Source organism: Varanus komodoensis, unplaced genomic scaffold (assembly GCF_004798865.1).
Source record: "Varanus komodoensis strain SLA01 unplaced genomic scaffold, ASM479886v1 scaffold2, whole genome shotgun sequence".
NCBI lineage: Eukaryota > Metazoa > Chordata > Lepidosauria > Squamata > Varanidae > Varanus > Varanus komodoensis.
In genome coordinates, this window is record NW_025335568.1 from 14,657,046 (window position 1) to 14,679,651 (window position 22,606).

General features: G+C 42.2%; 1 protein-coding gene across 3 annotated transcripts in view; it reads left to right on the forward strand.

Moving 5' to 3' along the window:
* Positions 1-22,606, forward strand: part of CCSER1 (coiled-coil serine rich protein 1) — a 494,606-nt gene that overhangs the window by 150,877 nt on the left and 321,123 nt on the right. For all 3 annotated transcript variants that reach the window (XM_044428521.1, XM_044428522.1, XM_044428523.1), the window contains exon 3: positions 1,781-1,968. In XM_044428521.1, coding sequence (XP_044284456.1) covers positions 1,781-1,968 — 188 coding nt within the window. The remainder of the gene's footprint in view (positions 1-1,780; positions 1,969-22,606) is intronic.

Here is a 22,606-nt window from a genome sequence, read left to right on the forward strand (position 1 = left end):
GGTCTGATGTGAAAAAGCCTATTTCCTTTGTCTTAGCCAAGGGTACATGGCATGAAAGTGTTCTCATTTGTCTTCCCTGCAGAACATATACCTATTCCTGAACAGATGTTTTCAGGAAGAGAGTCTAAGGAACTGAAGCAAACAGTGGTGACCAAAGCTGAAGTTCTAAATCTTATTGGCAAATAGTGGTTCTTAAAGAACTAAAATATGAAATTGCTGAATGTCTAAGAAAAAGATATAACATGTCCCTAAGATCAGCCACTGTGCTAATGAACTGGAGAATGATCCATGCAACACCAATTTTTAAAAAGGGATCCAGAGGATCTGGTTAGCGTAATTTCTGTTCCAAGGAAAATGGTTGAAAACATTTTTAAAGGTAGAATCAAGAAGCATGTAGAAGGCCAAGCCCTGCTATGAAAACATCAGTATGACTTCTAAGTCTTGTCTTGCTATCCTTTTAGTGTTCTTAAGACCATCAGAGTAATGGATCTGAACAGAGTAATCTGGTAGACATTGTTTACATGGACTTCTGAATGAAGTCCTTCACCAAAGACTCCTGAGCAAACATAGGAGTCATGGAATAAGAGAGAGGTAGGAATGTTCTGCTTAAGGATCAGTAACAGAATGTAAGGAAGAATGTCCAATTCTTCCAATAGAGTGATATACACTGTGGTTTCCCACATGGATCTGTATTAGAACCAATGCTTTTAAACTTATTCATAAATAATTTGGAATTAGGAGTGAGCTGTGAATTGGCAAAGTTTGCTGATGACACTAAATGATTCAGGGTGGTTAAAACAAAATAAAAATCTTGTTTTGAGGAACTCCAAAAAGATGTCTCCAAACTGGGAGAATGGGCATCAAATTGGCAAATGTGGTCCAGTTTAAGCAAGTGCACACTGATGCATGCTGGGGCAAAATATCTCAACTGGTATAAGATGATTTTCAGTATAAGCTGCTGGGATCTGCATTAGTGTTGGATGACTGAGATCTCAGGGTTGTGGTGGATAACTCAATGAAAAATCAACCCAATGTGAAGCTGTTATTGATCAAAGGGAAACTCTGTTTTCAGCATAATTAAAAAAGAATTTGATCATAAAACTGTGAAGAGTATCCTGGCCATATCTTTGCTGTGACTTCACGTAGAATATTGTGTACAGTTTTGACCACTGCACTTAAAAAGTGCATTGTACAGTTGGAAAAGATGTGGGAAAGGGCAGCTAAAATCAAGGTGCTGCAGCAATTCTCCTATGAAGAAGGGTTAGAATAGCTGGGATTGTTTAGCCTAAAAAGGTGGTAGAGATGATAGAGAGATCATGAGTTTATGGAAACACTAGTTCATACTTCCATGCAAACCCCTCCTAACTTCTCTAGTAAAATCAAGATGCTTAGCCACTGAATTTGTAAGAAGAGAATCCCTATTATTTATCAGAATTTTACAAAATGTAAACACACCAGGGAGAAAGAAGTTTTTGCAATTTATTCCCATGCTTCCTGGTGTGTTTCCAGACAGCATTTTATATAGATCGTATATTCACACAATCCTTCAACATGTATTAGCAGCTTCCCCATATTCCCCTGAGCATTTTCCAGTAACTTGGATTCAGATATCCTTATTGTCTTGCCTGAAGGCAGTGCCAGGGGTCCAAATAAAGATTTACTGTGCTTCACCCACCTTCTTCCAATTAATTGAGATCAGATGTTTGTGAACAGATTTCTACAAGTATTCATATGATTCTTGTTCTAATTCTGGTAATTGTATGACTTTGTTTCTTCACAGTAACTCTTGCCAGCAGTTTTAGCCCATGTCGAGAAGGGAGATTTGTAGAAAAACGTTTGAGATCCTCATCAGAAGGTACTGCTGGAAGTAGCCGGATGATCTTAAAACCAAAGGATGGAAATGCAGAAGAAATGAACAGCTTGCGGAAACAAAGAACGGGTTCTTCATCGTCTAAAATGAACAGCATGGTGAGTTTGCAAAACCTCACTCAGCATGGTGGGACGTTTCCTTTATTATTGCTTATTGTGAGCAGAAGTGTGAGGACAGCTTCTTAAATACTGCACACTGCTAAAGCAAGGAATGCCAAGATCTAAGTATAACAAAGGATATTTTCAGAACTGAAATAAATGACATATTTTACAACTTGGAAAGCATGATATCTGTTTATTAAAAAAAGAGTTAGCTCAGAATTCAAACTGTCGCAAAACCCTGGCAGTTCCAGGCACAAAGCTCTCTATTTGTCTCAGTATCTTCATGTTCTCTGATCTTGGAAGAAAACTCAGAGGTCCAGGATAGGTTGAAAATTTCCCAGTTGGATGGATGGACTGCCCACCAACAGTTCCTCCATCTTGTCTGGTTTGAACAACATACCCAGAGCTGCAACCCTTCGGAAGGCCTCTAAAGACCTTAGCATGTTACTGAGACAAGAACGCACCCCCCCCACCATATGAATTCATGGCAGTGTAGAACTGTTTAGGGTCCTGAAAGTTCTAGCCATCCTGCCCAGCTGAATTTATCTGTTTTAGTAAGGGAAACTGCTTTAGGTAGGTTCTCCTGGAAAACCTGAAGAGAGCTAAGGCAAGTACTTCTGTCCACAATGCAGAATGGAAATATTAAGGAGGAAGGGATATGTCAGATCATGGTAGTGCTCCTGTTCTCATGCAAAAATTCCTTGGCATCAGTCTGGGGCATTTCCAGTTATATGATCTTGTCTAGCTGTGGACAGGCATTGCCCACTGGAGTACACTTCAGACAATCTAGAAAATGAACATATATCATAGTGCCATAACAATGTCCAGTGGAGGGACCCTAGAAGCTCAGTGGCAATGTGTTTGCTGGAATAGATGGTGCAGGATTGGTGGTGAATATACACTTTGTCTTGTACAGAGTACTCTCTGTGACACTGGCCTTGAAGAAAAAAGAAGCTAATTCTCCTTGTGGATCAGAAAGTTATGCCTAGGAAAAAAATGCCCCTCTCTTGTTTGTGCTGCATAGGTCAGAGCAGCAACTTCAATCTAGTAATGGTTCTCAGCCAGGATCTTCAGGTGCAAACAGACATCATAAGAAACAGTAGGGATTATCATAAGCATCACAACAATCTAATGAATTTCTTAAGCCAGATCATAATTATTACAAGACTGAAAAGAGAGTGAAAATCTAGGACAGATTCTGGATTCCATTTGTATGTATGAGGTGTGTCCTGAGCTCTCTGCACTTGCAGTTATAATGCTGCCAGTTTGGTATCGCCACTGCTTATGTTAAAGGGAAAACTTGTGGGCTCCTGGATGTTTTGGTCTCTATCATTCCATTGCCCTATCATTATTCCTATCATTCCTTTCGATTTAGCATGCTGGCTGGGGCTGATGGGAGTTGTAACCTAAAGCATTTCAGAGCTACAAAGTGCCCACTCATAGCTGTTAGGATGCTGATTCTGTTCTAGTTCTCAGCTCTGTATCTACAGGCTGCCTTTCTAATTCAGGTAGACTACACCTGAATTAGCACAGGAGCTCAGGATCATACCACACACTGCCAGATGCTTCCCCCTTTTTGCTTTCTTTGAGTAACATGTACATGAGCCACAAAACAGAAGTGCCTAGCAGAGTTGAGAAGGTTGCACATTTTTAAAGCCCTGGAATCCAGTAATGGATCCATCTAGTCAATAGAGCCACCTTTCTTGTTTTACATAAGAAACCCCCAGCTGGTCCAGACTGAAAGGTCTACCTTTTTAGCCCAGAATCCTGTTTCCCACAGTGGTCAGCCAGATGCCCCTGAGGATCCCATGGAAATATTAACTCGGTGTTCTTGTTGTTGCCCAGTGGCTGTTTCTAAACTAGGCTTCTGCTGAACCTGAAAACTGCATTTAGCCAGCATTACTACTCGCCACAGAGAGCCTTATTCCGCATGGATTCCACCCCCCCATAAGTTCTGTGTTATGTGAAAAAGCACTTCTGCGCCTCATGTCAGCTTTTTTGGATGATCCCCAATTCTGTTATTAGAAGAGAATAAGAAAAAAGCTCAAAGCACTTTTTCCACACCATGTAAATTTTATAAATAATGGTTTCCTCCTTAATCATCTCCCCCCTCAAAAACCCCAAATCCTGTAACCTTTCCTCGTAGCAAAGATGTTGTAGGCCTTTGATTATTTGAGTCCCTCCCCTCCCTCCCTCCCTCCCTCTCTCTTTCTTGCTGCTACTTTTCCAGCTGTACTATATCTTTATTGAGATTTGGACCCAGAACAGTGTACAGTAGTCTAAGTGGAAGCTTGGAGTTGGCCCATTTCTTGGATCTCCTCCATTACATTACAAGAAAGGCACATGGAAACGAGTAATAAGGACCAGGACCTACCTATGTGATAGTAGGTACAGCAGGACCTACCTACTGTAATAAAGGAATCATTTGGATAGTTCCTGTCCATCCTTCACTGATTAGGAGGGACTAAAGCTGTTCTATTGCTGGCAGATCCTCCAAATCTAAGGAGAGATGAATTGGCTGGTTCCACATTCTCACACCTTCAGTTTTTTAACATCTCAAGTTATTTCAGGCACCAATATGAATAAATCAGGGAGTTTGGGCACATTCATATTCAAATTGAACTGCAACAAAATTCCCACCCATCTTCACAGAGCAAGTTACATAGATACTACTATTCCTAGGATGGATGGGACCATGTTGTATCTGATTGACATACAACTCTTAAGAGGAGGAAGAGAGAGAGAGCGAGCGAGCGAGCGAGCAAACGAGTGAGAGAGTGAGGATAACTTAATTTCAGCAGCACAAACACACAAGCCTGGTTGAACATGCAGGAATTTAAACCCAGAATTTTAAGAGCTAAGCACTCAAACTTTAGGCTTTGATGGGCAAACCGTTCAATTTCAGTTCCTGCCATATTAGATTTCCTTTCTTTTTAATCTAGTACATTTTGCCCTATTGTGCAGCACTTCATGAGTTTTGGTAAATTCTTATAGCTGAAAGTCCATCAGTTTATACCATAAGCTATACCTCCTTAGGTCTTCAAGCATAATTTGTAAAACTAAATATCATCTTTCTCTTCTGTTATCCATCAAAGTATGTGTTAGAATTCAGTAAATGTTCAAATTCTGCAACTTCACACACATATCGCAAACTTCTTATTGCACTAAAATATTTACTTTATGCAAGGGGTACATTTTAGATACAAAGCAGTGCTGGAAACGATAAGGAAACTAGAAGAAATAAAACAGGACTGTTTAGTTAGCCTTCTGCAGAGTCTGATGCGTTTCCTGAAGAGGGCAGCATTGCATTTTTTTAAACTTCTTTGCAGAAATATAGTTATCCAATTCTTGGTATCTCCAAAAAGACGTTTTGTGTAAAAGAGGCTTTGTGGTAAGATGCCCTTCAGACACAAAAGAAAGGGAGCCCTTTAAGATCCTTGTTGTTTTCTCCTTGTCACTGGCAGTAAGCGATGACTTCTCTTTTCCTTCAGCGGCAAGGGAATATCTGGATCTAGAAAGACTGATAAGCTAGCAGGCTTTCACAGGCTCTTACACGAAAGAGCAAGGGAAGCAATGGCAGGGGGGTGGGGGGGAAATGAAACAGTATCTAGGTAACAGGTGTTCTTTTTTTTAAGCAGCTGACTGATAGAAGTATTCCTTGAGGAGCATCAGGCCTTTAGTATGAGGCTGTAACTCAAAGCCTGTATGATACTTCTGGGCATTAGAGAATACACAAGCATAATGGTAATACATTGCCCGTATATTTTGTGCATGCAGTGCACCTTCCTCTGACTCTTACCCTTTGGAACTGAGCTCATTGTAGGGTGTGAATTTTAATTTGATTCCTGGGATGATGAAATTATTGCCCCTTTAAAGGAAAGGAACATGGGTACCATTCAACACCCCCCACCCATTATTGAATCTTGTTATTTAAGCCTTTTGCTTCTTGCTTATATTATGTGGCTGATGTTTGGCATTTTGCATCTGCTTATTTTCCTTTCCTTTCCTTTCCTTTCCTTTCCTTTCCTTTCCTTTCCTTTCCTTTTTATGAGTCCTAATTCAGATTAAATCCAGTTTGTAAATAGGTGAAAAGTATTTTCACACATGATGCTGCGAGGGATTTTTAATCTGGAGTGACATCCTTTTCAAAATTTTTATTGTTTGGTTTCTTCTGTTTCTGGCCATCCTGCAGTAATTTACTTATTCCACAAGATGTCAATGTTACTCTGCTCTATTGGAAACTGAATGTTGTGCATGCCAGGCAGGAGAGGAAATGTGTCATTAATTGGTTAATCCAGGGAAGCCAAAAAGTGATCAGTGTACGCTTTCCTATATACATTGATTTGAGCTTTCTTCCAGTCACTTCCACCTAATATGTTTTTGAAGAGGTTTGAAGTTGGTGTTGCTGAGCTGTGACAAACTAGAGAGACAGAGTCTCATGCTGAACTAAGCTCTGGGTTGCAGATCTAGCAGAGAAGATAATGGGTCCCCTTGCACGTTTGTCTCCAAATGAGGGCTTGTTGCCAGCAGACAGCCTTCACAAGCAGTTGCAGTCCTAGACGGCCGCCATCTTTGTTTGCAGCAATGCTTTAGAAGTTAAGCCGACCCAGCCAAACGGGCAAGAGGCTGTCACAGGTGCAAACAGTGCATTTCAAGTAGCAAGTAGCTCTGGGACCCACACAAACTTAAGAAGGCTCCACTCTTGTAGGAGGGGCTTCAGACCGTATTTTCCAGAGGGTCATCTTACCCTTGGAGCCAGTCCTGGATGGTCAATCAGAGAACAATAATCCAGTTTCGAGTTATATCCCTGAAAAAATAAAAAAACAGCATCAAAAAACATTTGAGGGCAATCGGAGTGAAACTGCATTTGATAGACCCTACATATTGAATGGTGGCCTTGTACAGAATTTCTTTATGCATTTGTTCTTTTATTAGAAACATTTTATATCCTATTTTTCAGTTGGAGATTTTCAGAGCTACTTAAAATGATAAAACATGAACATGATAAAAGCATAAAGCAGCAATTCTGAACACAGTCATAATAAATGCCAGCATCAAAATAGATGAAAAGATGATTTTTAAGGGCCAGGGAAAAAAAAGAACAATCCTCTAGTGGCACTAAAAAGGAAGTCAGTGCCAGGAAAGCCTTCCTAGTAGAAAGCATTCCACAATGGAAGAACCATAACAGAGGGAGCCCTTGGCTTGCTCAGCACTATGGATTTGCAAATCAGCAAAACTCAAGGTCAGTCAAATTCTCCAGATTCCGGCTTGAAGATAATGTGGAATTGAGACCATATCCAATTGTGAGCAAGCTGGCTTCCCTCCGTCTCTCCCCCTCTCTCCATGTGTGAATATTTTTTTTTCAAATGCACACATCATGAATGCACATGTTTGCATGGGGGCCTTCTTTGTCCATTGATTAAAGGGTATTTGTGCACCTTTTCCAAAAATCTGCATCGTTTCGTTCACAGTTTTCAAATGCACACATGCTGATGAATGCTTTATTTTGTCCATGAATCACATTGCAAGCTTGGACATGCATAGACTTCAGCTGCAGTGTGTGCCCAAGTCTCTGTTTGGTCCAGAAAGCAGAAACTGAAAAAAATCACGATTTTTAACCCCCCACCCCCCATTCCTCTAAATAAATAAATAAAATTCCTCATATATTTCTAGTCAGTTCTCACCCTGCTTCACTAGTTGAAGTGGGGATCTCAAAGAAAGCCCACTAAGGAATCTGGTAAACTTCGCAGACAGATGAATGAACATATGAATCTGTCCATTGCAGTTTCTCTCACATTTAGATTGTTGAGTTCTCAAATTCTTTCCATCCTAAACATGAAAAACCTTCCTTTTTAGTAAAGTTTCATCAAAATCAAACTGAAGCAAGGTTTCAGTTCATCCATCCCTAAGCAGTTGATGACATCATTCGGCTGTCAGACACAGAAATAATGTGACATTTATACAATGTAGAGAGTAAGGTATGGAATGGCTTGTCATTTATCTAGAAAGGTATTGTTTGTTTACTTGGCACAATATTTGGAAAGTTTTACTAGTGTGGTCTGAGACGTCTGGCTAGTTGAAGCTTGTTGGCTTTCCCACCTGATTCTGATCTGCTGATTGGAAGCAGGCTAAGTCCATGAACTTCTAAGTCTGAGATGGCCTGCTGGTTGCACGTGTTATTTAAAAATACTATGGAACTTTGTGCAAACAATATGATTTGAACAAGTTTTGTGATGAATGCAATTTGTGCATCATGTGCAAACTGGAAGATAGTAGCTACATAGCAGTTTCTCTAGAGCTGGGTAAGTTTGTCTTTCAAATAGTACAAATAGCTCTATTTGCTAAAATTTTCTTAGTGCTGCAAAAAGAAACAAGAACCATGGGCAAACCATGGCCTATCTGTAAACTGGCTTGACTTGCACAACGGCAGGTCAGCAACACTACAGAGTCAACAAACTAGAATCAGGTGGGGCAGGTGTCAAAGTGTGAATATCTGGCCTATTCTTGACACATCTGTAGGGTTCCTCCAGATGTTTGGACTTCTGCTTTCATCAGCCCTTGCCAGAATAGCCAGTGGTAAAGTCTGATGGGAGCTGTTGGCCAGAATTTCTGGACAGCCACAAGTTGACTGACCTGCTACAAGGTAAAAATTTCATTACTTATATAGGACTGAGTTGGTTAAGCCTTAACTTATCTACACAGTACATAAAATCTTTTCTTTCCAGGCAGTCAATTTGGCAACCTCTTCCTTTCTACAAGGGAGTGGAGGGTCCTGGTTAAAATGCAAACTATCACAGCTGCTTTGCTTTGAATTCAGCAGAGGGAGCGCTAAATTTCAGATGTTATTAGCATAAAAACACTGCAAAACAGCAGTCTGGGACAGAAACATTTTGTGTACTTCCAATTTTAAGGTCAACTTAGCTGGCAGTATTACTGCTTAAATAAGACCCTGTAGGAAACAAACACCTCGAGCAAAATGTGTATTTCCTACCATAGCTGTCAAAAGTCAGATCTACAGTTGTTGAACACATTGAACATGGCTAAGTTCAAAGGTTTGCTGCCTTCATGGAACATGCATTCAGGCAGGTTATAGCCATAGCCCACTTGGATCAACATTTCTGGTACCATTGGCTTGGATTGGCCTGAAGCATGTGCACACCATTTGATAGAATCAGCCAAGCATGCTGGCATTACGAAATGTGTAGGGCTAATTTGTGTAGGGGATGTGGGAATTCCCTTAAGTTCCATTCCCAAACATTGCTCTGTTATTGCATTTTACATATTCTAAATAAAGATCTAAATTAGGCTCTGGAAGAATGGAACGTGGCTACAGAGCACTGCTCAGACCGTCATGCTGAATGTACATATGACTTAGCAGGGTGTGCAGAGAAATGCCTCCAGGGGTTTGAGTACTCTTCATTTTGCTGGAAAGAGCTCCATTCAAAGGCTAACATATGACATTAGGGATATATGAAAGCATCTGTTTTGGCTCGCAGGACCTACACACGTGCCCCCTTTGGAGCCCTGAGTGCAATTGCATATCTCCCCAAACATTTACAAAATGTTAAACCGTCGCCTGCCTTTGTTTCTTTCTGAATTTCCATGTAGATTTGAACAGATTTCCTAAAGTGCCCAAAGTTCCTCAGCAAACTGAAAAAGCCCCACTTTAGTCTATGAAGTAAATGTTTGCAAATTTCAGGAGCTTTGTACAAATTCCTTGTTTGCAGCTTGGTTTGTAGAAGTTTTGTGTTTGTGTAGAGCAAGCAACAATCACAAAGGCAAATTGGAACTGGGCATGAGGTGGGTGGTATGACATCCTGGTGACCTTGGACATGGTTTATTTGACCATCCGTAAGAGACAGGCTATGTGGGGTAGGCCATAAACAAGGACAAGAAACAAAATAAAAAGAAGGCCATACAGGTTAATGGTGAAGACTATGCTGTAGCAGGAAGAGAGACTTATTCCTAGCAGATGAAAACCTTGTTCCATGCTTTGATAAGGGAGGCCGCAGGCAAATGCAAATTAGCCTTGTGGTATTTGTGGCCCTTTGAGCCAAACAAAGCCCTCCAGCTCAGTAATCTACCAAGGGCTCAACAAATCTCCCATTTTTGATGCCGCCTGTAATTGCAAAATAGGCGGATGGTCACGTAAGGCTTGTGGGATGGATTCAGCTTGGGAAATCATACATTTTGCAGGCCTGGATTAGGGTATTGCCAAAAAATGGGGAAACATGTCGTCCCAAAGGGGGAAAAAACAGACCGGTTTGCATAACATCTGCATATGCTATATGGCTAGATGTAACTTTAGAAAACAAATAATGCTATGGAAAGAGAAACACAGTGGGTAAGAATTTTTAAGCAGTGACTGGTTTGCTTATACAATTGGCTTTCTGGGTACCAACTGCTGATGGGTAGCATCAGGGTCCCTGATCTCTTGGCTTCTTGTTGCTCAAAACAGCCCCTTCAAATAGAGGGCTCCTTCTAAAAGAGGACTGTTCTATGATAGCCTTTCCAGTGGAGGACAGGGACTTTGGAAACCCTATGTGAGAGAAAGGTTCCATTTTCCTCTACAAAACAAAACAAAACCAAAACAAAACAAAACAAGGTGGATGATGAGAATGTTAGAAATAACATTCAGAAAAAAAGTTCTACGTGATGAGTTGGTCAGTAAGTAGAACATGCGTCACCACTGCTTCCTGCTGGTGTGTTCTTTGGAAAGTCATAGCAGAACAAAGAGCAGGGCCGAGCAATGAAGTGTAGGGTAATAATTGAGGCAGACCACATTTCCAGAAGCCAGGGACAAGGAATATGCCAAATGCTCAGCAGGTTTCAAAATTGCAACAGGCGAAAACTTAGCAGGTTAATATTTCACTGGTAGGGAAGTCTGTCTACAGGACAGCTTTTCAGCCTGTAATGTATGCACTGTTTGCAATAAAACTGGCAGTGGCTTCTACAGAAAAGCAATCTAATTTTGCTGTAGTGCTCACAGTGCCATATATACCTTCTGTGTTTTCATTATTCACGTCTGAAGTCCTTTCCCCTGGAATGGAGCAGAGGTTTGCCATTTCAGTCTCTGTGTCTTAGGCCAGATTTGACAGGGAAACCAATTTGATCTTCTTATCAGGGACAGATCTTAAACAACCTTTTAAAAGGAGGCAGTGCCTTCTCCTATATCAGCCTGGCCACTCACTGCGATTTATAGGTCAGCAACTCCTGGTTGATCCATAACTTGTATAGGTATGGGAAATGGAAGGAGGCTGATCTTTGGGATTTTCTCCTCCCACGGTGGAACAGGATGTGGCGAGTGGGCCAGTCTCTCTCTCATTGCAGGCTTTGTAGTGGATGTTCACCATCAGATTTGGAACAGAGGCGGAGGAGTGGCAGGCACTGGGGAGGGTGTTGAATGCTTTCATACTTCTTCAAGGTTACCTGGTAATTTTTCTCACACTTAATGTGAGAGTCAAAATGTTTTGGAAGAAATGGGTGGATTTTCAGGCAGAAAGTAGATCTGGGATACGGTCCTTGGACCAGTAAGGAGGCACCGAGAGAGATGAACTGCTCAACTGGAGGGTCTCTACCACACTCACTATCTAGCTTTTCAATGGCAAGAGTTTCCCAGAGGATGCCACCAGCAACTTTGCAGAAAGGGAGGGATGACACCTTTTACATGAGCAGAGGCCTCTTCCAGCTTTGATAGAAGGCTATTTAGAGTTAAACTCTTCTGTTAACTGTGGAGTTCCAATAAAAACAACTGCATTTCAAAGGACAGTTGAATTTTGGAACCTGAGTCCATGACACTGGATCATGCATCTCTATCTGTTATAAGCTGTTTATCCAGGAGGGATATATGAAAAAAAAAAGTTTTTGTCTGCAGAACATGTGCACATGTCCCATTCAAAGCTCTGAAGATGAGCACATGTCCAATGATAATATTTGCAAATGGTCAAAGTCACACTCTTATCCACCTCATCCTTGATTCACAGTTTGGTTCCTTGCAGAATTCCTCCGGAGACTTGGTCATCCCCACTTGAATCTGTGGAGGAAGTTTCTGCAAATTTGGGAAGGTTTGCACAAATCTTTGTGCTTACTTCTCATCCATGCAAAATGACGAATGACCACAACACAGAATAGGAAACAACCATGAGACGCGTGGTGGGAGAGTGCCCAAAGAGTCCCAGCAAAATTGGACACACTTGTTCACCCATTCCAGCTACTTAGACATTTGCTGATTGCAATACCTTTAACAAATTTTACATACTGTTCTGAGATTTGGTGAGGAAGCATGGCGTATGCATATTTTAAATAAGTACCTCTTGGCTGCTGGGGACATTAAAGCTAGCAAAGGCCATCAGCATCCGTTCCTGTTTCTCCAGTTTTGAGTGTGGCTGGTGATATGAATTCTGGACTCCTCTCCTGGCCTGCTACTGGAGAGGAGATCCAGTTTTAGATCAGATTTAGTCTTTAAACAAGTGATGAGTGAAGAATACAATGGCAGGGTGAATCTGATGAATTTTTATAACCTACCCCCTCATTTTTTAGCCCTGTGCTGATATTGATTTGTTGTGGTTCTAATCCAGTCAGCTTGCATTCTTCCATTTGTAAAACAGTTCAGGATTTGTGCATGGCTTAAAACTGCTAATGAAATCTAGGCAAATAAGCACCCCTGAAAACCACGTGCATTGGCATGAATTGTGCAGAATTGACTGATTTGTGCTAGTTTTAAAATGGTGCAAATTATTGTCCATCTTAAAGTTGGAACTCTGAATCCTGATACCCTGGCTCTTAGATTAGGAGGCAGGAAATCTGTCAAGCTCAAAGAAGCTTGAAGTTTCGGTACATATCTTATTGAAGCCAATAAGGATAACATCCTTAGCCCTAAGGAGATGCCTGAGAACCCTATAAACCTCATCCTGTTGTGTACTTGGATGAGAAAAGGGGTATAGTGAGGAGAGGGAACAAGTGTTCTCATGGCAGTTGTATCCAAGGTCACACCTTGCCACCCAGGGAGACTATTTCAGAGACAAACTGTTCTGCATGACTCTCCAAGCCTGAGATGGGAGGAGGCTGATCATCAGATGCAACTGCTCCTCCATTAAACTCTGGTAAGCTGGGGCAGAACAGCTCAGCACGCTCTTGCCAGCGGCGCACTTATTTATTTATTTATTTAAAACATTTCTATGCCGCCCCCATCACAACAAAGCCTCGAGGCGGATCACAAAAAATACAAAAAAAAACCATAAACAATAACAATATAACAATTTAAAAGAAAAAAAAAACATTTAAAACCCCCGGTGCATTCTCGGCTAATTTAAAATCCTAATAACTACAATAATTTAGCAATTAAAATAAGTTTTAAATAAAAAGGTCTTAGCCTGGCACCGAAAAACAAATAACGACGGCACCAGGCGGACCTCTCGGGGGAGCGCATTCCATAGATGGGGCGCCACCGCAGAGAAAGCCCTCCTCTGGGTACTCACCCTCCTAATATCATTCACGGAGGGTTCCCGGAGAAGGGCATCTGTTGCTGATCTCAAGGGGCGGGCGGGCATATATGGACGCAAGCGTTCCTTTAGATATACAGGTCCCAAGCCATTTAGGGCTTTATAGGTCATAACCAACACCTTGAATTGGGCCCGGACTTCAATCGGGGGCCAGTGGAGCTGACGGAAAACGGGTTATATGAGAACAACGCCCAGTCCCCGTCAGCAGCCTGGCAGCTCTATTCTGCACCAATTGAAGTATCCAGACCATCTTCAAGGGTAGCCCCACGTAGCGCGCGTTGCAGAAATCTAATCGGGAAGTTACCAGCACGTGTGTCACTGTTGCCAGGCAGTCATTCAAACAAATGTAGATAGATGAGTGCAGATCTTGAATGCAAATGAAAATAAGAGCTATGGCTCATTCATCATGAGGAAGCCCATCCCTCCCCCCTTTGTGTGTGTGTGTGTTTAAGAAGAAACAGGATATAAAGCATGGATGTTGTGTGTCTAAGCTATACTGAATGTGATGTTTCGACTCAGACTTGGCAGTCTTCCTGGAGTTACTGCAGGTAAGGGAGTAAAGAACTAAAGCAGGGCAGCTGTACTTGCTTATATGGAAAAAAGCTCTATTAATGCATGGTGTCAGTCTTCCATAGTGTTCTGCTTTCTAAAGAGACCTCACATAACAAAAGCAATTGCAGCATTATAACATTTTGTCAAGTGTTACGCTGGTTTCTTGACGCATCTTTATTTCAGAACTGTAGGAGACTTGTAGGGTCTGTTGACTAAGGAAGTTCAAAGATAGTCACTTTTTCAATATTTATTTTTTTTTTTAAATCCCTTCCAGCAGGGTGTCAGATAAAAGCTTTTGAAATCTTCTGTTCTCTTCTGTCGAGCGCGCATCTCGCATGTGCACAGTGCTTAACTAAGATTCCCCCTCCTTTTCTCTCACTTCCAGGCAAGAGAACAGGAGCAGCTGCCTGTAGTGCAAAACGGCACTACAGGTCCATGAAAAATGTACTGCAGATGCTTTGGGAGGAATGGTGCATGTTCTGAAGCGTGGTGAACCAGTTCATTGATTCGCACTATATTGAAATGGAAATGCATCTTCCATTTCAGTAGAGCATTGGCTAGCCAAGTATTGAGTGGTGATGGAAATTGCTTTATTCTTGGCTCATTGTCTAGGAAATATGAATCTATTGCTGTGCTTCTGTTAGCACTACCATTTGTGTGGCAAAGGAATGGAAGAGTTGGAAGGACCCTTTTAGCGGAGGCAGAATACAGCTATTTTAGCACTGTGGATGAGCAGCAGGAAGTTTTGGGGGCCAAGCTTTGAAGTGGAATATCGTTCTGCATTCTTAGAATAACACAGCAGTTACTATTGCTCACTACATCCAACATTACAAAAATATTCCCAATGTTTTATTCCTAAGGAGTAGTTTAACTATATACCAAGTCATTTTACTGGTAGGATCAGGTCCATCCTTTGCAGTTTTTATAATTACAAGTAGCATTTCAGAATTTACTCTGAAGTTGTCTAAGAATGGTATGACATGGTTAATGGTATCTCTCTTGTGTACACCTTTTAAATAGGTGTTCAGACTTCTGGTTTTTATCTTTTTAACCAGCAACTTCCAGGCCTTGACCAGAGTCGTACTGAGAGACTCTTTGCTTCTGTATTGTACCAGAATATGAAAAAGATAGAAAGGTTCTTACTGAAACCAACCTTTTAAACATCACTTGCTGGATTAAGGCATTTTGCGCCATCCCATGCCATGAGAAACAGTATTGAGCTCTTGGAGCCCAGTTGGATGACATTAATAGGGCTATTGTGAAGGGAGGACAGATCTAATGTTCTGATTCAGGACACCTCAGGCTCTCTGAAGAAGGGCCAAAGCACACGGGAAAGTCTTTGTGATGCCATTTTTTCTTTCCGAAGGTGCTTGATTTCATTCATGTGGCTTGATCCTGTGTCCATTAAAACAAAGAGCAGTTGAAGCAAAAGTGGAACTCATAAGTTTGCTCCTGTGGTTTCACAGGACCTCTCTGCTTATTGCAACATGGTTCAACAAGCTAGGGCTGATGTTAAAAAGCATGTCCCCTCTTTCAACTGTTCCACAATCACTGCAAGAGTGTTCCTGTATTCATTTGTTGTCATGTACTGTCTTATACCTCCAAAGGGGTGGCTGCTTACTTGCTCAAGAGAGCTGCCACAACCTGCCCTTGGAAGCACAGTGAACCCCAGGGGTGGGGAAGAAGGGCCATCTCTAGAGAGCATTGTTCTCTACTCCAGGTAAGCTGGGCAGGCCTGGAGGCAGGGACCTGAGTTTGGGGCAGATAATAGGGAAAGGCGCGGTAGCCACTGGGCTGTAATGCTCGTCTGTAAGGCCAAATAAAATGACATCTCCATACTACATACCAGACTCAGTGAGTTCCTTGGATGTGCAGCCGCCTCCAGAAACATTAATCATGCCCAAGGTGTAATGGAGCCAGGACTTGCATGGATGTGACACCCACACATTATTAGCAGGGATTCTGATTCCACCGCCCCTCAAGATCTCCTGTTGCCTTCCAGCTTAGGCACTATCTTCACAATAGCTGGGAGAAGATGAAATTTCCAGCAACAATCTATTATCCCTTGTAATGTATTTTGGGGCAACTTGGCCTTGAATGGGCAATTAAGTCCTGTTAGTTTTACAAGAGAGTTACTCTTGGTGGAAATCCAGACTGGTAGAACTGGTTGGAGAATGCAGATTAACACAGTATCCTGCATTCTGGCCACTCCTTGGAGACATGGCCGTGGGACTGTGGTCCTGAATGCTTGCACCTTAAAATTGGCTACACTACCAGTGCTTGCCATTTCTTCTTAATTAGCAGGCTTTTATTCTCCTCCACCGCTTCTCAGAAATCTCTCTGTTCCATCTGAACTTATCTGCAATCCTCACCATAGTGTGGGATAGAACGTTTGCCAGAGATAATTATATTGTTGGAAGCTACTTCTGTTGCATAATGCAAAGAAGTTTGGAGTGGCCTGATCTTGAACAGCAATTCCATCTTCATAGCCTTATAAAATGCCTGTTCATGGTACAGATGTCAACTGCTATATTTGGTTTGTTGATGGGCATCAACACAGTTGCCTGCATTTCTGACCTTCCTTATAGCTACTGGCAAATGTAATCATAATTATGCTTTAAAATTGACCACCTATTACCTACTGACCACCTATACCCATCATAAGATACCTATTATTCTCCTTCTCCTAAGGAATTCCTCCATTTCATGGGCAAGGTGGAGGGGACTGAACAGTGAAGATGAGAAGGAGGTGAGGAAGAATGAAGGTGTTTGCATATTCAAGAGAAATGCTAGGCAAACCCATCAAGGATTTTCAGATGTTTAAGCTGCTGAGTGGCCCACTTGATTGGCAGGCTGATCGCTCATCTCTCAAGCTCAGAGAAATACAGCTCCCCTAATAGTCCTTGCAGTATATTTGCTCACTTTCCATGCACACGGACAGTCTATCACATCGTCAGCATTTTGCTAGAAAGTAAGGGTTTTTCTCTGCATGTTTCCCTGATATAGTGCAGTACCAAAATACTTTGACATTCCAACTCGCAATATTGATTAGGCCATGAATACAAAGGAAAGAATACCCTATAAAAATCAGGTATGATTTCTTTTTGCGAGGTTGCAGTAAAATATTTATCCAGTGTCAGATAGTGGACCTGAGCTGCCTTGATCAACACCAGGAGTGACTGAACTCTCAGGTTCCAATTCATTCAGGCTTGTTTTCAAAGCTTCTTGCAACAGAATGGCACTTTTTTATCCCTAACACTGTGAAAAAGGTGAAACAAATGGGCAGGAAGTAGCCCGGACAACCTGCATGCATCAAAACAGAAGACCAAATACTTAAAATACTAAGCCAGTGACGGCGGACCTTTTAGAGAACAAGTGCCCAAACTGCAACCCCAAACCCACTTATTTGTCGCAAAGAGGCAGCACTACAATAAAACCTGAAAACTGAGGTTTTCGTTTAGAAAAAACACCTCACAACCAGTCCAAGCAAATATTTAAATATCCTGGGCAGAACACTGACTGGCCATGCAAAAGCTCGGATGAGTGGCAGTGAAAGAGTCGCGGCTTGTGATGTCATCGTCTGGCACCACTACTCTCTGAGCATGTGCATTGCCCCTATGTGCACTGTTACCCTACGCTAGACTGCTGGGGCGATACTGGGGTGACTTGGCTTGCCTGCGGACAGAGAGGGCTCTGTGTTCGCACCCACTCCCCCAACCCTAACCTGCTGCACTTCCCCAACCCTAATAGAGGGATTATATAAAATTGAAAGGTGAGATTTGGAAATAAGCCTTCCTTGAGTAGCTTTTTCTGCACAGCTCTACATTTCTGCCCATACTAAACACATTCCAGCCATCAGAACAATGCCTGGACACCAAACTTTTCTAATCATAACCCTACCCGGATGCACACCCCTAGCCCTAATATAGAACCATTATAACATAGAAAAGAGGGCGAGTCTTAAAAAGCCTTTTTGCGTAGCTTTTTCTGCATAGCTCAACGTTTCTGCCCATTCTGAACACATTCCAACCATGAAAACCATGCCAGGACACCTCGTTTTCCTAACCCTAACCCTACCCTGGTGCACACCCCTAACCCTAATATTGGAGTATTGTTTTCCTGCAAATAGTACAATTTTGAAAAAGCCTTGCTTGAGTGGATTTTTCTGCACAGCTCAACGTTTCTGCCTATTCTGAACACATTACAACCATAAAAACCATGCCAGGATGGGTCGTTTCTCTATCCCTAACCCTACCCTGGGGCACATCCCTAACCCCAATATAATGGTATCTTTCCATTGCATATAAGACAATTTTGAAAAAGCCTTCTTGAGTAGCTTTTTCTGCGCAGCTCAACGTTTCTGCCCATTCTGAACATATTCCAACCATCGAAACCATGCCAGGACACCTTGTTTTCCTAACCCTAACCCTACCCTGGTGCACACCCCTAAACCTAATATATTGGTATAGTTCCATTGCAAATAGGAGAGTTTTGAAAAAGCCTTCCTTGTGTAGCTTTTTCTGCACGGCTCATCGTTTCTGCCCATTCTGAACACATTCCAACCATCAAAACCATGCCAGGACACCTCGTTTTCCTAACCCTAACCCTACCCTGGTGCACACCCCTACTCCTGATATAGGAGTATAGTTGCACTGCAAACAGTACAATTTTTAAAAAGTCTTACTATTAGCTTTTTCTGCACAGCTTCACATTTCTTCACATTCTGAGCACATTCCAACCATCAATACCATGCCTGGACTCCTCGTTTTTCTAACCCTAACTCTACCCTGGTGCACACCCCTAACCCTAATATAGGGGTAAAGTTCAATTTGAAATGGGACAATTTTGAAAATACCTTCCTTGAGCAGCTTTTTCTGCACAGCTCCACATTTCTTCACATTGTAAACACATTCCAACCATCAAAACATTGCTGGGACACCTCGTTTTTCCTACCCAAACCTTACCCTGATGCACAACCTAAACCTAATTGCGGGCCAAATTTTCATTGAAAAAAGGGCAGTTTTGAAAAAGCCTTATATTTTGAAAAAGCAAAATAACTTAAGGCCCGTATATTACAAATGCATCCTGAAGTCTAGTTCTCCATTTTGAAATAGTAAACCGTTTTTTTAAGAGTCAAGGACAAACATTTTTAAATGGATGCCTATGATGATGCGCTGAATGCCACCTTGTGTAGCACCCAAGCACCCAGCGAGTAGCACCCAAGTTGCTCTTTGTAACTAGCAATATGAGAGAGACTGAGGGAGCCGGTTCTTGTCAACCTTGAGAGAAGGAGACTCAGAGGGGACCTGTTAGCAATGTACAGGTATGTGAGGGGTGCCACGCAGATGTGGGACACAACCTTTTTTCCTCTGCAGTGGAGGGCACAACATGTTCCAATGGAGCAAAGCTCAGGGGACCAAGATTTAGGGTGGATGCTAGGAAGTACTTCCTGATGGTTTGGTCCCCTAAGGTATGGAATGGGCTTCCATGAGAGGTGATTGAAGCCCCAACATTGAGAGTGTTTAAGGATAGGCTGGACGTGCTCATGGTAGCCATATCATGGGTGAAGCTGGCTGGAGCCAGGGGTAAGATTAGATGGCCTGGAGGCCCCTTCTGACTCACTCTGTTTCTAACTACCAGAGGACAAGGCTTAGCAAACTGAGGACAGTGTAGGTATACCCAGTACAGGTGCCCTGTCTGGACAATCTCAGCCAACCAGAGAACTTTCCAACCAGTTCGGTTGACCATGGAGTGGTACATTCAGCCTGCTGGGTATACCAATCAAGATCCAAACAAAAGGTATGCAGAGAATTAGTTTCAGTTCTTTTGGAACTACAGTTTATTGTGTTTGCATATTCTGGAATTGCATGTAGTCCCAAATGCAATTTGGGGTTAAAGTCCATACAAGCTTGCAGCATGATTTGTGGAACGACAGCAACACCTTTGAAAAATGTGCGCATTTGAAAAATGCAAGTATAAGATCATATTTCTTGAAAAATATGCACAAAGACACATTAATCAATAGGAAGGAAATGAATGCATTTAAAATGTGCAGCACTGAAGAATATGTTTGGTAAAATGCACATGAAAACAACTACAAAGCCTGAAATTTGATGTAGAGAAAATTTGGAATGTGATTTGAGGCAGAATTTAGAACACTTGAGATTTGCTGATTCTTATGTCCCTATTCCAATTATTTGTATTTAAGAGTAGATTTACTGGAATTACTGGAATTCACTCATAACTTTAGTTTGAGACCAAAACAACACAAAACTTTAGGGGAGGACAAATGCAGAAGATAATTCTGCAACTCTGTCTAGCTTCAGGATGTTTACCCCTAGCTCTCATCTCAGTCACTCCCCTGCTGTGCCCTAGAAGGAGGATGGATGGAGACTAAAGGAGGTCTTCTCTGTTGGTTGTTTACAGCAAACTGTAAAATGAATTCAGAGGCAGATGCTGCAGGCTAAGAAGAAAGGCAGAAGCCACTGATGTTAGAGCTGAGTTGGCCTCTCTCACTTGGCTTCTCCCAGCAGAGACAGAAACAGGGGGAAGGCCACTTGCTGGTTTTGTTGATAGGGCATACGATGGGCTGTGATTCTATTTCCTTTAGGAGTGCTGATGTACTCACCACCATCAGCGACTTACTTATCTATTTATTTATTTAAATGTTTTCTATACCATGCCATCGCAGACGTCTTGGGACGGTTTACAGCACCATTAATAAAATAGAATAAATATAGAAGTAAGAGTAGGAGTGGCACAGCATCTGATGTTAAGTATAAAACCACCAATTAAAACAAATTAGCAATTATGATATTGGGAGGATAAAAATGGTTTTTGCCTGACTCCGAAAGGAAACTAGTGTTGGTGCCAGGTGAACCTCTCTGGGGAGGGTGTTCCACAGTCTGGGTGCCACCGCAGAGAAGGCCCTCCTCTGGTAGCCATCCTCCTGATCTCTTTCGAGACCGCTCCTGGAGGAGGGCCTCTGCCTCAGATCTCAAGGGGCAGGAGGACACATAGGGAGAAGGTGCAAGAAGACTTGTGTCCCTAGGGAGCTGCCTCTAAACTAGTGTCCTACAAATGTGCTGAACTATAACCCCCAGTATCACCCCCCCAGCTATGGTCTAATGCACCTGGAAAGCAGCACTTTGGGTAATGGTGTTTTCAATGGTTTTAATTCAGTTCATTAAGAGCAGAAGTATATTACCAGCCAACAGTGTAGTTCGTTTTGCGAGTTTTCCCATTATGGTTTCTGGCTGTCAGGCCAGTGCATGCGCGTGTCTGTATGTCTCTCTGTGGGAAGGTGGAAACACTGATGTACCTCCTTCAATGTGGTGCCTTTCACATTTTGGGCATTTCATATCCTCTCGAGTCCAGCCAGGATGACCAGTGGTCAGGAATGCTGAGAGTTTTCCAAAAGATCTGATGGACACCTGTTGGGAGAACCTGCAAGTAAAGCATTTCATTGTCAACTGCTGTTATTGGTGGCAGTGTGAGCTCTTTTGGTCAGCTAAAGGGTTTAGTTTTCGGCTTGTCTCTGATCTATAGAACAGTACTTTCTGATTGTTGCAGTCAATGTTTGCATTCGATTCCTCACTTCTAGGAGTTTCTGCAGGAAATCTGGGTTGGTGAAGAACCTCAGAGTCTCAGGAAGGTCCCTGACATTATGAAAAGAACACTAGAAGTAATTCCAGTGCTAATGATTTTCTGCACTTTCTTTGGCAGTGGGACTAACCATTAAGGATTGCATGTCTGTGTGAGAGAACTTGGCAGGTAAAGGGCTCCCATTTTTCTGAGCTAATCATCAGAAACAAATTCAATGAAACAACAGATTCACAACTTGTAACTGATATGATCAAATGTAGACGGCGTTCTTGCTTGGAGTATTCTATTAAAATCACTTTGTTGTTTTCCAGGTTTAAGATTATAAGGGTTTTTTTCCCCTGCCTTTTGCAGAGCTGCATCTGTAGCATTTATCTTGCTAGAAATCTATTGTAAAATTAATTAATTCTTCCAGGCCAGCTAATTGAGGAACAAAACAAGGTTGGTGTGTGTGTTTTCCTTTTCTGTTTTTAATGAGTCTGCATCAACTGTGTTTCTTAGAATGGCTAAGCTGAGCTGAAGGCCGAGGTTTGATTCGTAATCATGACTGATGCCTTCATGATTAGTAAAGAAGCTTGCAATCAAGCCAAGGAGATTGCACGGCTGTGCCATTGTTCTTCCCTGTCCAGGCTTTTTAGTCAAAGGCGACCTGCCAGACGTGCTCAGACGAGAAGGTAGTTGTCTCTGCAGCAATCATGCTGAGAAAATACAAAAACACTGCTAATTACAATACAAGCAAAGCGCAAACCCCCAGGCTTGCCATGCTCGCTATGTACAAATGAGATTTTCTTTTACCATGAACTATTTCTATTAGTGTGTGCCACCTCTCCAAGTGAGCCTGTATACCTGTGCACTGTTACAAGAGGGTTGACAGTCTGGGTTAGCCAGCAGGAAAAGGACTCTCTCTCTCCCATGCCCTCCCTCCCTCCCTCCCTCTCTCTGTGTGTGTGTGTGTGTGTGTGTGTGTGTGAGAGAGAGAG